A 15,286-nucleotide genomic window follows, 5' to 3' on the forward strand; every position below is an offset into this window, starting at 1 on the left:
TGTTTGTCTGAGGGCAGGAAGCGCAGAGTATTGTGTGCGCTTTTTCTGCGTGACATCACGTGATTATGTGAAACGTTGCTTTTGTGTTGCCAAAACAAACCGGGGGGAGCCTTCAGGCCAAGAACTGCTTTAAAAAGTTAAGTACCTTCTGCTACCCATAACTACTTTTAAGGGCGTTTTTGGCATTTCCTAGAGGTTTCCTGAAAAAGGTTCTTGCCCAATTGATGTTAGTGTGCGATTTGTATCGTTTCAATACAACTAAGTGCCGTGTTATGTAGGCGCAAAGAATGTGTAACGTATCTCTAAAATGGCTGACTCTTGGAATACGGAGGCAGACCAAGGATTAAGGGTTGGAACTGGACAAACAAGCTTATTGGAGACTGGGGTGCAAAAGCGCTGTGCACAGGGGAAATGTGAGCAGAAGGTGAAAACAAGTTGTGTAGCATTACTTAGGAGTGCGTGCATTTTAGAAAGGGTGTTGAAATATTGGGCAAGGCACAGAACTGATGATGATTTAGCAGAGATGAAAAGGTTGTGTAAGAGCTCGTACTGTATTTCATTAGGGCTGATTAATATACACGTACAGCGACGAAGAACTACCAGAGGCCTCTTTATCTTAGCAGAGAGAGGCTGAGCGAGAACAAGTAGCTTGACCCTGGGGATTCAATGTAAAAAGAAAGAACACATTTGATCAGAAAGATGGCTCTTTTCTTTCATTGTGACTAACTGCTCCTGGAGGTAAGGACTTCTCTGCCTTCAAACCAAAAAGAACAGAGATTGCGCCTCTGGAAAAGATGACTTGTTTTAATAAGTTACTAGGCTTGACGTGTTAGACCGTAATGAAATATAATGATGTGAAATAACAGGAAATGATTTAATGGTCCCTTGTGCCTTTAGAGATAGGATTTGTATTTTTTTGTAGGCTGTACTGGTAGGAGTTCTTCAGCACTTGTTCCGCTGCTTTTATTATAGGGACGTGTACTGTGTCAGCTCACCTTACACAGCAAGGTTACAAAAGGTAGAGAAAAGAACAACCCACATAACGTCATGTTTTCCCTACACCATGTTTTGAGTATGATTATGATGCTGTTAGAGTGGACCTAAATAATAACGTATGCTCATGTGGAACTGCTTGCATTTCCGTTCAGAAAGGCACATTTTGCCACTATGGATGGACTCTCTGGGCACCTAATCTGGAACTGTAATCCCTCTGTATGTAGGCCAGGAAGTAATTCTTTAGCAAATAATGAGACGCTTGTTTTTGAGACTAGTTGGGAGCAACAACCCGTGTGCTTGGTTAGATCAGTTCATGGAAAACTCTGTTGGTCGGACTTTTAATTACAGCTCACAAGTCCATCTAGTTCAGCTATGCTGGAACGTATTCATGCCCGCTTAGTCAAAATCTTAGCAAAGATGTCCCTTTTGTCCCCATTCAAAGCAGTTTAACGGCTCATTAGCATGTAAGGGACACTTAAAGATATTTCTTTTTGCCATTTCTTTTTCTTTTTTTCTTTGCAGTATTTTGCTTTCACGTTCCTAACTTGTAATAAATGTTCACTTTGCTCCCCTTAAAGAGCTGTTCTTCAACTTGCAAGTCAAGCTGTAGAAGTACACTGTCAGCACGCGTACCAAAACACACTGGGATGCCCTTGTAGAAGGGACGAGAGCTGAAAGTGCAGCAATTCTTTCTGGTGGTTGCATTCATGGGATTTAGAGTAAGGAACAAAACCTGTTCCAGTCCTTAGGTAGCATCAAATCTTTCGGGTTTTCTTTGAAACGTGCCATTGAAGTAACTGGGATTTAACCTGCTTGGCGGGGAAATGCTTCTGGCATGACTGAGTATATGAGAGTAGTGGGGACAGAGTTGGGATGCTGCCCATGTAGTACCAAATTAACTACTTGCAGGAAGGATGCCTCTGAGCAGGAGTTAGTGTGGCTGTGCTTCAAGGAAGCTCCAAACGCAGCTTTGTTAATGAGGCCCTCGGTAGGGCTGAGCATTCACTTACACTGACTAAATTGCGTGCTTTATGAATTACGATGCTGCTGGATCATGGACAAATTACAAGTGTGTAAATAGGGATTACCTGCTTTTATTCAGAAAACCCACAGAGGCTTTCTACATACCAGCGTTTCAATGTCAAAGCAAGGAAATCTTAACTGCTTGGTCAGGAAGGGTTTAATTGCAGAAATGGGTTCAATTTGAATTCAAAGCTCTGGATTTACCCTGGTGAAGCGCATCCAGGATGTGCTGAATTCTCCTATATTGATTCAGGGATCAAATTGACGCTCTTTCAGTGTAAACATTTATCTCCGCAATGAGTCACACCCAGACTGCTCAGTAAAACGCATTTTCCCTTCAGTGCTAGCTTGGCTGGGGAGAGGTCTGGTCAACGTTGTCCCAGGGGAAGCTGTTTGGCTTTATGCTTAGTGGCGTCCATAATAAAGTGTTGTGGTATATCTTCATATGCTCCTTTGAAACCTAAGGGTGGATGAGCACGATCGCTTAAGCTGTAAAGCAAGTGCTGGTGTTTTTAAGGATGGAAAGTAAACTGTGTTGCAAAGCATCAGCAGGGATTTTTACTAGCGTAGCTCATCAGCAACCTGTATAGAGTCCAGTACCCAAAAGCCAAGAGGGGAAATAATGGGCAAGTTCTCTTCAGAACTGCCCCTTCTTTTGGAAGCACTTGAGCAGTTTCAGGTACAAATGTTGAGGTGAAGTCAGGGGTTGTGCTTGAGAGTGCGGCTATGGGCAGAAGGGAGACCCTGCAGTTACCAGGGTTAGCGATGGTAAGGGATGCTTGGGTGTACTCGCTGCGGGGCTGGTAATTGGTGTTAACATGGAAATGACACGAGAAGAAAAAAGGGAAGGAGCAAGAGGCAGATAATTGAACCTTTGGGGAGACTACAGATAAAGGATGTTGGCACAGTGCTAAAAGTAACTTACAGAACAGAGAAACAGCTGTTAGATAACCAAAGGCACGAGTGTAATAGAACAAGGCAGGGATGTGCAGACAGGAACAGGAGATGCGCGTCCTTAAGTGTTGTATTACTGTGGGGAAACACAACCCAAATGGACAATAAAACCCCAAGCAAAGCACAAAATATCCTGTTGGATTGGTGGCTGGTCAGTGAGAATGCCCAGTGTGAAGAGGGTGCTCTGGGTAGGCAGTCCTTTTGTTAGTGTAGCGTTTCCTTCCCCTCCATACAACTAGAGAACTGCATGCTTATTTATTTTAATACGCAAACAAGTTCCAACAGTGCAGTCGTGGGCAGGACAAGTGTCCCTCCCTAGTTCCTTTAGTCTTGCTTCTAACCACATCCCAGTGACCAAGTGGTGCCTGGTGTCACCTGCCCTGTCTGGAGATGAACAGATGGAGCTCTTTTTCTGAGCACAGAATCATTTGAGTTGGAAGGGACCCTTAAAGGCCATCTGGTCCAACCCCTAGCAGTGAACAGGGACACCCACAGGTAGATCAGGGCTCAGAGCCCTGTCCAGCCTGACCTTGAGTGTCTCCAGGGATGGGGCATCCACCACCTCTCTGGGCAACCTGCTCCAGTGCCTCACCACCCTGACCGTAAAAAGCTTCATTCTTATATCCAGTCTAAATCTCCCCTCTTTCAGTTTGAAACCATTTCCCCTTGTCCAGCCACAGCAGTCCCTGCTAAGGAGTCTGTCCCTTCTTTATTACAGCCCTTCCTTTAGATGCTTTCAGGTCTCTCTGGAGCCTTCATGCTGAACAGCCCAGCCCTCAGCCTGTCCTCATGTTAGGTGTTCCATCTCTGGGATCGTTCTGTGGCCCTTCTCTGGACGCGCACCAACAGGTTCCAGTCTGTCCTGAACCGAGGAGTCCACATCTGAACTCAGAACTCCAGCGCTGTCTCAGCAGCGCAGAGCAGAGAGGCAGGGTCAGGGTCTCCCAGAGGTGTCAGATATCTCCCCCCAGCTCCGTGCCGGAGGGTGCCGACCCTCCCGGGCGGACGGAACGACCCGAGGTCGGGGCAGCGTTGCGGGGTAGCGGGGAGGAGGCAGGTGCGGGGAGCGGCAGCAAGAGCCCGCCCGGGAGCTGCCCCCGCGGGGCCGCGGCGCCGCCCCGCACCTGGGCCCGCCCCGCGGAGGGGGGCCGATCCGAGCCGGTGCTGTGCGGAGCGGCCCGGCGGCGGGAGCATGGCCCGGGGCGGAGGGGGCCCGGCGCCCTGAGCGGCGCCATGCGGAGCCGGCTGCTGGCGCGGCTGCGGCGGCGGCGGCTATTGAAGCTGCTTCTGGCCCTGGGCGCGCTAGCGCTCGGGCTCTGGGCCGCCTACCTGGAGCTGCTGGCGGCGGCGGGACCCGGCGGCGGGGCCGGCGCGGACCGCGGTAAGTACCGCTCGTCCCGTTCCGTCCTCGTCTCTCTACCCGGTGCTGGGGTCGGAGCTCCGGTTTGTGCCGCGAGAGAGGGGCCGGCGTCGGGATTTCGCCTTCTTGCCGTCGGCTGTGTTCGGAGGGCTGTCACGACGCGGGACCCGGCCGGGTTTGCGGAGTCGGATGGGCGGGCTCGAATCCGGCGTTTTGAGTATCGCCTTAACGGGACAGCGGCGGTATGTTTGTATGTACGGGAGGAGGCAACGCTTGTCCGGGAGATGCGCACTGATGGCCTGGAAACGGTGCGCTTGGTGCGAACTTGGGGGAGTACAGCAGGGAGGAGATGGGCTGCGGGCAGATTCCTTTCCTTTTCCTTTCCTTTCCTTTCCTTTCCTTTCCTTTCCTTTCCTTTCCTTTCCTTTCCTTTCCTTTCCTTTCCTTTCCTTTCCTTTCCTTTTTCCTTTTCCTTTTCCTTTTCCTTTTCCTTTTCCTTTTCCTTTTCCTTTTCCTTTTCCTTTTCCCTTTCCTTTTTTCCCCCCTTTTCCTTTTCCCTTTTCCTCCGCATTTGAAAGGTCAGTCCGTGTTTTTATATAAGCAGGGTTATTCCATCCGTGCCGTATGGCTTTTCATGTTTGTCTGTTACACTCAAAAGGGACTTCTGAGTAGCCCGTGGTTATGGGTGTTGTTTCCTAAATACAGGCAGTGATTGGCACCGGTCCATGCAGTAGCAGTCTCCCCAGCACACCGAGCTGCCAATGCTGCTCAGCATCTTGGTGGCTTTGTCCAGTTCTCATTCCCGTGGGTCAGCCTTGGTGTCAGCATTCAGGTTTTCAGCTGCAGCTGTGCAGGGAGCTCCGTGGGTATCTGCTCCCACAAAGCGGCTACAGGACCAGCCCATCAGCTGGTCCATTTGTTCCCTGTTATCTGTGATCTGAAGGCTAAAACCACGTATTTATTGTTCCAACTGTGGCAGAGATCTGATTTTGGTGGCCGGAATGGATCCTATCACCTTTTTATGCATGGTGAAGTTAGTTGGGATGGGGAAGATAGGCTGCACCATGAGCCTATGATGCCATGTGGCATCTTCTGTGCCATGTAGCCAAACCTCCAGGTTGGATACTAGGAAAGAGTTCTCCAAAGGAGCGGTAATGCATTGGAATGGGCTGCCCAGGGAGGTGGTGCAGTCACCATCCCTGGAGGTATTCAGTAACCGTGTGGATGTGGCACTGAGGGATGTGGCCAGTGGGCATGGTGTGGTGGGTCTATGGTTGAACTTGATCATCTTCAAGATCTTTTCTAATGTGGTTCTGTGGTTCTGCCCCGACAGCATACTAGCCTGCCAACACACCCAAAGGTCCCCACAAACAAAACACCTGTAAATGGGAAGAGGTCTCCTGTGGTATAGAAAGGGAGAGAGGGAAGTTGTGAGGTGTAAAAGCAATGGTGATAGTGGGAAAGGGCTGGGTGTGTGCAGGCACACTGTGAAGGTTCTTGTACTGGTAGCAGTGCAAAGGGAGAGGGAGTGGGTGAAATGGGCTGGGAGGGAGGTGAGAATAGGAGGAATGCACACAAGCAAGGAAGTGCTGTTATGCTCTGGATTCTTCCTCTCTGCCTTTAGGCAGGAGCTACTCGTACGTCTTAGAACATTCATCCTGTTTCAAGACTGAAACTGGAAACAGTGACACGACTGCAGTCCCTACCAACTAAAACAGAAGACGAGGAAAACAACTGTATTATATTCAAGTTCAAATAAAAAGTTGCACTCTCTCTCAGCCCTCCATGGTTGCTGGTGGCACAAGGAGGGAAGGGTGCAGCCTCATCAGGATCCCTGCAGCACCAGTGCTGGGTATTGAGGTTGCATTCCCTGGCCTCCTGGGGAGCATCTCAGAAGCTGCCAGCAGAGCAGGGTTAATCCATGACCTTCCCCACCCTTCTTCTCACCCTGTACCTCCAGAAGCCTGCTTTGTTTGAAGAGAAATCTGGGGCTGGAATGAAAAACAACTGGTATTTGTTTTCTTCTGGTTGTTAGAACAAAACAGTGTTTTCTTCTCTTGGGACTGGGTTGGCTGTGTTTGTGACCCTGTGTGGTGGCTCTTTCCAGAGGTCCCGGAGAGCTGGTAGAGGAGGGGGTGATTCTCGGAGCAATTAATGCTTTTTTTTCCCTCTTGTTTTTGCATTGCTTTCCTTTGTGTGTCCCAGGTGGGAGCACTATGTAAGTCACAGCTGGGAACCAACCAAGAGCTGCCATCTCTAGTGACCTGATGCAACAGCCCCACCAGTTATTGCTGATAAAATACAAAGGCTGCTTACTAAATAATTTTTCCAGGTAAAAGGCTATAAGGCGCCTTCCATGGAGGGCAGAAAGCTGTTGATCTGTTGGGCTTGGATGGGAGCTATGGGAGATCTCTTTTTGTCTCCCATGTTTGTAATTTAACTCTGCTATGCAATGAGTTAAGCACATTAATGGTGGAATCAAAGAATCAGATCACTAAGGTCGAAAAAGACCACTAAGATCACCTAATCCAACCCCAACCCATCCCCACCATGCCCACTAACCATGTCCCTCAGTGACACATCCACACGGTTCTTGAATAGCTCCAGGGATGGTGACTCCACCACCTCCCTGGGCAGCATGTGCCACTGCAGCACCACTCCTAAGAATAAATGCTTCCTACTATCCAACCTGGACCTACCCTGGCACAATTTGAGGCCATTACCTCTTCTTCTGTTGCTGTTACTCAGGAGAAGAGGCCGACCCCCACCTCACCACAAGCTCCTTTTCAGGTCATTGTAGAGAGCACTGAGGTCTCCCCTAAGCCTCCTCTTCTTCAGACTGAACAATCTCAGCTCCCTCAGCTGCTCCCTATAAGGCCTGTGCACCAGATCCATCACAGCTTCATTGCCCTTCTCTGGACATGTTCCAGGGCCTGTGTGTCTCTCTTGTAATGAAGGACCCAAAAGTGAACACAGCACTCAAAGTGTGGCCTCACCAGCGGGCAGTACAGAGGGAAATAAATAACACTGGCTGGGAGAGAATAAAGGACCTCTACTGTAATAACTGGTACTCAGTGGTCATGTAGCATTGTATCGCTGTGCAGGGAGAGAGGCTCTGGCTGTGGGGTTCCTAGGGACAGACTGGGAAGGACTGGGAGAACGTGTGGGCCCTCAGGAGTGACACCTTCCTATGAAGGCAATACTGAAATGAGCAGCCAGTTTGGTTAAACAGAAAAGAATACCTTCAAATGTGACTGCATCAAGGTTTCCCTAAATATAAGAGTATGGAAGAAAGCTGTACTGGCAGGGCTGTTGTCTCCTGGGCAGGAGAGTGCTGCTGTTGTATAGTGGGAGGTGTGCTTGTTTCTTTTATTTTTCTTTCTTTTTTTTTTTTTTTTGGTTAATTGAGCATATTTGGCTGGCCTGCTGCTCCGAATGTATTTATAGGAATCTTAAATAAACATGTTTTCAGCTGAAGGAGGAAAACCAAGTAGGCTGATGTGAGCAGAAGATGGGCACAACTCTCCTCCCATGGGATGTGGCTTCTTGTCATCCGACACAAGTTGTAGCAGGCAGGATGCTGCCTCCCTGCCAAGGAACCTGGGCACTGGCAGCTTGCACTGGCTGCCTCGCGGCAGGCTCTGAGCAGAAGTGCTTTTCCCATCTCTGCTGGTTGCCACACAGCGAGTTTCACCCCACCAGTGAGTGCTGCAGGCAAGGATCTTCTTTATAGAACCATAGAATCATTTGGGATGGAAAGGATCCTTAAAGGCCATCTGGTCCAACCCCCCTGCTATGAACAGGGTTGCCCACCACTTGCTCAGAGCCCCGCCAGCCTGACTTTGAATGTCCCCAGGAACAGGGCATCCACCAAGGACTGGATGAGTGAATGAAGAGTTGGGAAGGGAGGAAGCAACACAGAAGCACAGAGCAGTAGGTCCGGAGTCTGAGTCCTGCACTCTGCTGCAGTGCTGTTGGCTTGGCAACACAGTCAGGGCAGTGGGTAAGGGCAGGGATAGATCTTGGGAGAAAACCACCCTTGATGTGGATAAGTGGGCTGGAGGGCTTGTACAGAACCCCTCTTTGCTTTAAAACTTAGTGTCGACATCGTAAAAGTGAATCCCTGAACAAGCTTAGAGACAAGGTCAGTCTCTAAGCTCTGCCGTCGAGTTTTTTTCTGCTATGAAGGCTGTACTATCCTGGGAGCCCCTAAGTCACTTGCACTGATTTCCTTTATTGCAGGTGAGTGACGCTGAGCCAGGTTAGAGCAGGGTGTGTGGGATTAGATGAAATTGCTGGGAGGTGCTGCTTGTAGAAGCAAGAGAGTAAGGGGCCCTGCTTTAACTTGAGCCTCCTGGCTGCTCCAACCCACCCCTGCTCCTCCACATTTCTGTGTTGTGTGTAAGCAGTGCTGGAAGTATATCTTCCCACTTGGGTTTGTGACAGTCCCATTTCTTGGGACTTGGGCTGCTGCTTTAATTCAGCAGCATGCAATTCCAGTGTCTGAAGTGGGAAACAGGAGGGACTCAGGAGTATCCAGGGAGATGTGCTTGTAAAATTCACTTATGACAAAACTTCCCCTCCCCAATACATGTGCCTTTAATGTCCTTTTCCAGCCCTAGAAAATTGGCTCCAGGTTAGTACGGAGCAGCATGAGCTACTTAAAACCCGTCTTGAATCCCAGCAGGTGCATGTCTGTGTGTTTGGAGGCAGCTGGTGAAACACTGAAGTTGCTCAGTGTAATTCATCCACTTCTATAACCTCATTGCACGTATGCATAAGGCTGTGCACACTCAGATATGCAGCTTTGTTCACGTGCGCACTGCCTGGCTTTTGAAATTGCTCACACTCACGCTTACTTGCCTGTGCATGCTCAGTATTGTTCTTTTGCATAGCTAATTGCACCGAAGGCTGCTGAGTGCCCACAATGAGAGGTTCAAGCACGTGGTGCTCCACGGGTGGCCAAACCTTTGCTGTTTCCCTGTAGTGGGAAAGTCAAGCTAGATACCTGCACCTCTGTTCTGCACTGGTGAGACCTCACTGGAGTACTGCATCCAGATGTGGAGTCATCAGTGTAGGAGACATGTGGGCCTGTTGGAGCACATCCAGAGAAGGGCCACAAAAATGATCCCAGGGATGGAGCAGTCCCCCTACCAGGACAGGCTGAGAGCTGGGACTGTTCATTTTGTACCTCTGAGGACAGAAATGAGACACTGGTTTGCAGTGACATGCACCAACATCATTCCTTGAGGCCCACCACAGTTTGGGAGAAGGCCGGCACTGCGGGCAGGGCAGGTTTTTGACTTGGAGGCACAGCAAGCAGCTTGTGAATATGGCTTTTTCCATTTCTCGACGCAAAGTCAGGTCAGGATCTGACTCGTATGTAACCTCTTTCTGGAGCTGCGCCCAACTCCTGGCTCCCTGTGTGCTGCATGAGAGCTGTGAGTGTTTGCTCTCTTGGAACCTGGCCCACCATCTGCAAGCGATTTGGGGACTTTCTGGGGCCAGGCAAAGACTGTGTATTATTATTAGAAAGAACCTCTTGCACCACCCCTCTGACCACATACGTTACCTGTGACAGGTTTGCGTAGAGGTGTGCCAGCACAATGCGTACTCCCTCACCACACCTTCCTGTCCTGTTGAATCAGGCTGTGACGATTACTCATATACCAGGGAGCTGTGCCTTCCTCTGTGTCCGCTGCTTTTTCTTGCTGTGCACTGATATTCCTTTCTTCAGACACTTCCCAACTTCCCAATTCAATGCTTCTTTTTTTCTTTGTTTCTTACTTTTTTCAAGCCTGCAGTAGTAGTTGAGAAGGGCTTTCCGGAAAAGGAAATAAGCTGTCTTATTTAATGTGGCGGGAGATCTAAGAAAGGCACATATATAATGCCTTGGGTGGGAACAGGTGTGAACTTGGTCCTTAGGTACTTCTACTGCTTATGATCTGAGACATTCGTAATCCATGTGTTTAATCAGCCAAGCCAAAATACACCTCCAGCTTTGGGTCTTTGCAGACTGAGCTCATCTCTTGTTCAGACTCCAAACTCATTTCTGAATGATTTCTGGAAGCTTCAAAGAAGAAGAAGAAGAAGAAAAAAAGAAGAAAAAAACACCCAACAAAACAACCCAATACATAGCATCCAAAGCAGAAGAACAAAAGAAATCTGGTCTGCTTCTACTGACTTTGGCCAGGTTTTGACTAGAGCTCCTCTGCGTCTCTACCCAAGAAACCCCCCCATGCCATTTCAGCATGAGGCTTTGGGATTTCTAGGCTGGAGAGAGCCCTCCGCACTTGGCGGTGTTAAGGTCATGTAGGGGACCACTGCTGTTAAGTCAATCAGCCCTCTCCAAAGACGTCACAAGAATCCGTGTTGGCATAAGAAATTCTTTACATTAGCTACAGTGAGCAACCAGATTCGGTTCGTTGCTGAGGTGTGGATCACTTCAGACAATACCAAGATTGCCAGGTGGACCTGTGAGTCTCTGTGAAGCATCAGTGCTACTCTCACAAGTTCACTAATTCTGGTTTTATTTCCTCAGACTTGGTTATTTTGGTGTTATTATGACTGTCCTGTTTGAGATGTATTTATTTGGAAGAAAAAGGAGTGAATGTGGCTTCTTCTCCCCTTTCTTTTTAGAATCTGGAGAAGCTGTTGTCTGTTACTCTATATTGTACATTTATACAGCAAAAGTATTGCATCTTGTGCTATTCTTGCTTCTCTGTGTCACTGTTTTCCATAGCAGATGCAAACTGTGTCTCAGGCCTTTGCATCATACATGGGTTGGTTTAGTGCTGCCTGGTTTCCATCTCATCTACAAGTCCCCAGTGACCTTGATTTCAGACAGACTAAATATTCCTGGGTTTTGTTTCCAACTGAGCAAAATATGAGCAGTTGACAGCCAGCACGACTCGGTAATATAAAAATGTTAAATACAGACCAGAGACTTCACTACAAGGTTTTCCATAACAGGCATCTTGTGTATTTTTAACTTTCTTTTCCACTAGCCCACTGGATTGTAGCTATCAGGAACTAGAAGGGTTATATGGAAGCCTGTTTTTCACTGAGATTTTGTCAATTCATGCATGTTAATCAGCAGTTCGCTGTCAGGTACCGTTTGATCTCATTTACCAGTAAAAACATTTGAGCCGTATCATCACCTGTTAGGCTGCAGAATTGCCTGGTAGAGCTTTCTTGGTAGGAGAATAATCTACATCCACAATATGTGTATTTTTTCCTGCCATTTTAAATAAATACGCTCCTGCCTTGCTTCAAGGGGCCACTTATTTCCATGTCATTAGTGTGGGCTGTTTGACTTGGCCCGTGTAACGTGGTGCTGGCAGCTCCAGCAGCTTCCTCAGCGCTGCTGTTTGTTTGAGCCTAGTTAAGCTGTCTCCAGCCCTTCTCGTAAATGCTTCACTTCCTAAATTAGTTTTATTTACATTATTTAATGTTGCTATCTGTAAAATTACGGTACTCGTGGCTGGTTGTTATTAACCCCATCTAGGATATAGAACAAAACTTACTGGGGGCTGAGAATATCCTGCCCAGACAGCCACGTACTAATAGGCTCCCTGACCTGCTGCAGCAACTCACTGCCAGCATCAGTGCTGGCTGCTGCAGCCTGTGGTTTGCTGTAAGCAGGCCAGCTGAGAGGCTTTAATTTGTTTTCAATCAAGACAGACTATCATATAATGTGATGCTGTACCTCTGTTGCCTGTGCTAGCAAGTGTCTGCGATCACTGTTATCTCTCTTAGGCTTTCACTCAGTCTGCAAAGTGGGCTTGTACTGCAAAAGCAACCAGTGTGTTAGCTGTGACTAGTGCTTATTCTCAGAATATTGAGTATTATTCATTTAGTTTCTATTTTTTTTAGTTGAAGCTCCAGCCCAATGCCTATAGGATGTTTTAGCGCAGCATCCCTGCTTGGAGCCAAGTGTTGGACTCGGTGACCCTCATATCCGCCTTCTAACTCGGGATATTCTAATAGTAGGCCACTTTTTCAAGCATTTATAATCTTTCCTTTCAATTTTTCTTCTTTTCTTTTCAGCCTGGCAGATCCAACTTTTACAGAGCCTTGGGTGATTCCTCTCTAGTATTGTCCCTTTACAGTAAATATCCCTATGGATTTAAGTTCATCAGATCGCCAAGCACAGCCCTAATGGCAGTTTGTGGAAAAAGCTTTTTCCCAGTTCACCTGTTTTCCAGACCACTCTGCAAGCACCTTGAGCATCAGAAATTCTTTGGTATAGGCCACAATTCTCCTTTCCCTTCACAGACAAAATGCTCTTTATAAAGTTGTTTAATTCTTCAGGGCCTACACAAGCACATGGCCTGGGGGAATTTGCTCTGTTGCCTCTTTCTGTGCTGCCACGACTCCCCAGGCTGTTGACTCCCAGGGCAGTTCTCAGTCCTGTTCTTTCACAGCCGCTTCCTTGGGGAAGGAAGAGCTTTTTCAGCGTGCAAGGTGAAGGACATTTGCATTGCTCTGTACTAAGCTATGCTGGGAACTTTTTTATCCTCTGATAGACATATTCTATTTCTGTCTTTGTTGTTTTGGTCTCCTGCCTCTTCAGGGAATGAGCTGTGCTTTGTGACACCAGGGTTTGACAGGCTGTAACCTTGGTAGTGGGTGTTCTCTTCCCCCCGCAGTTAATAGCTGCAGCCCTTCGTGTGTATTTACTTGTCTGTCAGTCACTTGCTCTGGCAGTGGAGCTGAAATGGCCATCACACAACCTGAATTTCATTTAATTTTGCTGCTCATGGCTTTCCAACCATGTTTCTCTGTTGCTGGCATGATGCTGCTCACCTGTGCTGCTGTGCACTACCTTCTTTATGTAATTGTTTTAATTAGGTATCACGCACAGACACACTGGGGAGGGGAAAGAAATGTTTCTGTGTCTTGCAGCTCATGTAGAAGTAGAGGAAGAAAGTAATCTGAAAGATGAGTGAAGTGGGAAAGACACAGCAGTATTTGGGAGTGCGGGCAAAGGGGATTATTTGAGAAAGAGGAAGCCAGAAATGGGGCACAATGAGGTGAGTGTTGAAGCAGGGTGGTCAGAATATGCTGGTGACCACCCAAAAGCAGTGGGTGACAAAGAACCGAAGTCTGAATTAGAGGTAAATGCTTGAGATTTCAGTGGAGCAGAGGCTGGGACTGCTGGTGTTGGATGCAGAGAGAGAGGAGATGAAGGAAAGGACTGGAGGGTACAGGCTAAACTGCTGACTCTGAGTTTTAAAAAGGAAAATGCAAGGGTAATAATTACAGAAGCTGAAGGGGGCTGTAAGCAATTCTACCTATGTGGCCAAGAGCATGCTTGGTATCACAGGGGTGTCTGATGCCTTGAAAATTGGTACCATGATGGCTTTTTACTGTGGTTGTGCATGCCAGGACATCTGGTTTCCCTGTACTGAGTATGGTGCGCTGTGCTGCACTGCTCTGCATCACTTACAGCATGTGGTTACCTGCTTCATCCTTGCAAATGCTCATAACTCTGTAAATATGTGTAACACATGGGATCCTGTCACGCATTTGGGATTTTTAGCCCTCTGGGCAGCAGGCAAGCTCCAGCAGCAGGTCTCTGGGGAGCTGTGATACAGCCTTGCTCTGTCCCCCCACCCGCCATGGGTTTATATTTAGCTGGCAGCATGCGGGCCGTTTGAAGACAGAATCTCCAGCCCTCACCTCGGTGCTGCCCAGCTTTCTGCAGCTCTCCAGCTGCCTGGGTGGAGAGCTAGAGGCTAAAATTAGCAGGGAGCTTTGCTCTTGCCAAATGCCGTGTCTGACCCAGCCAGGCCTGGCAGGGGGAGAGATGAGTGCAGCCCTGAATCACTCCGCTCTGAGCGGCAGGCCTGCTGCTGTCCTGGTGCCAGGCCTGGTGCCTCAGGGTGCCACCGTGTTAGGGGCTGGAGCGGCTGGGAGGAAATCCTTATTCCCGGAGCTCTGTTTCCTTCTCTGCCTCTCTTTGAATGTGTAAACAGGCTGGGAGGCCAGCTTCTGCTCCTGGATGACTCTCTGCTCAAGGAGAGGTTTTCTGGGCAGATGTGGGCTTTGGCTGCTGTAATAAAACTATTTCAGTGATCCCACCCTGCCAGAACAAGCTGCTGAGGAATTTGCTGCCCTCAGTAGCACCCACCATAAATGAGCACTTGTCTTCTTGTGGCTGCTGAGGGAGCTGTGGCCTGGTGGTTACAGGCCCAGTTTGGGGGAATGGGGTGCTGCTGACTAGCTGAAGCTCCAGGACAAGGCCCTTCAGTGGCCTGTACCTCTGTGATGCCAATGACAACAGTTACTTATCCTTTTGAAGCACTTGATCTCTGTGAAGGCAGAGATTGGGCTCCCACTGACTCCAGTGCAAGGGGAAAGCACATTCACGGAATCACAGAATCAGTAAGGTTGGAAAGACAGCTGAGATCATCTAGTCCAACCATCAGTCCATCACCATCCTGACCACTAAATCACATCACCCAGTGCAACACCTACCCCTTTTCTTGAAAACCTCCAGGGATGGTGACTACACCTGGGCAGCCTGTTCCAATGCACAACTTCTCTTCCCGAGAAGAAATTTTTCCTAGTATCCAGCTCAAACTTCCCCTGGAGCAACTTAAAGCCATCCCATCTCCTAACTCTGTTTTCTGAGATAAGAGGCCAATCCACACCTCACTTACAACCTCCTTTCAGGTAGTTGTAGAGACTGCCTTGTTTCACTACTGACCGTTAAGCTGGACCCAGCCAATCCTGCTGGTACAGTCCTGCTGGCTTAGATGCCCCAGGCATGCCTCACTTCAAAGGTTCTCACCTTTGACATTTCTCATTCACTGCCCTTGCAAAGAAATAGGTGGAAAGATGCAGCAGAGGTGGGAACTTGATCTCTAAGTGCATGTCGTGGAGCAACGTGAACATCCCAGACAGCCAAAATAAAACCCAACATACGCATAATCAAGGTTTGTATCG

At 48.4% G+C, this 15,286-nt stretch overlaps 1 protein-coding gene across 1 annotated transcript in view; it reads left to right on the forward strand.

The window, feature by feature from the left end:
- The first annotated feature begins 4,192 nt into the window (after positions 1-4,192).
- Positions 4,193-15,286, forward strand: part of B4GALNT3 (beta-1,4-N-acetyl-galactosaminyltransferase 3) — a 57,735-nt gene continuing 46,641 nt past the window's right edge. Inside the window, exon 1 of the mRNA XM_072338167.1 lies at positions 4,193-4,354. Within this exon, the coding sequence (XP_072194268.1) occupies positions 4,207-4,354 (148 nt within the window). The 5' untranslated portion in view covers positions 4,193-4,206. The remainder of the gene's footprint in view (positions 4,355-15,286) is intronic.

The sequence above is a fragment of the Excalfactoria chinensis genome, chromosome 1 (genome assembly GCF_039878825.1).
Source record: "Excalfactoria chinensis isolate bCotChi1 chromosome 1, bCotChi1.hap2, whole genome shotgun sequence".
NCBI lineage: Eukaryota > Metazoa > Chordata > Aves > Galliformes > Phasianidae > Excalfactoria > Excalfactoria chinensis.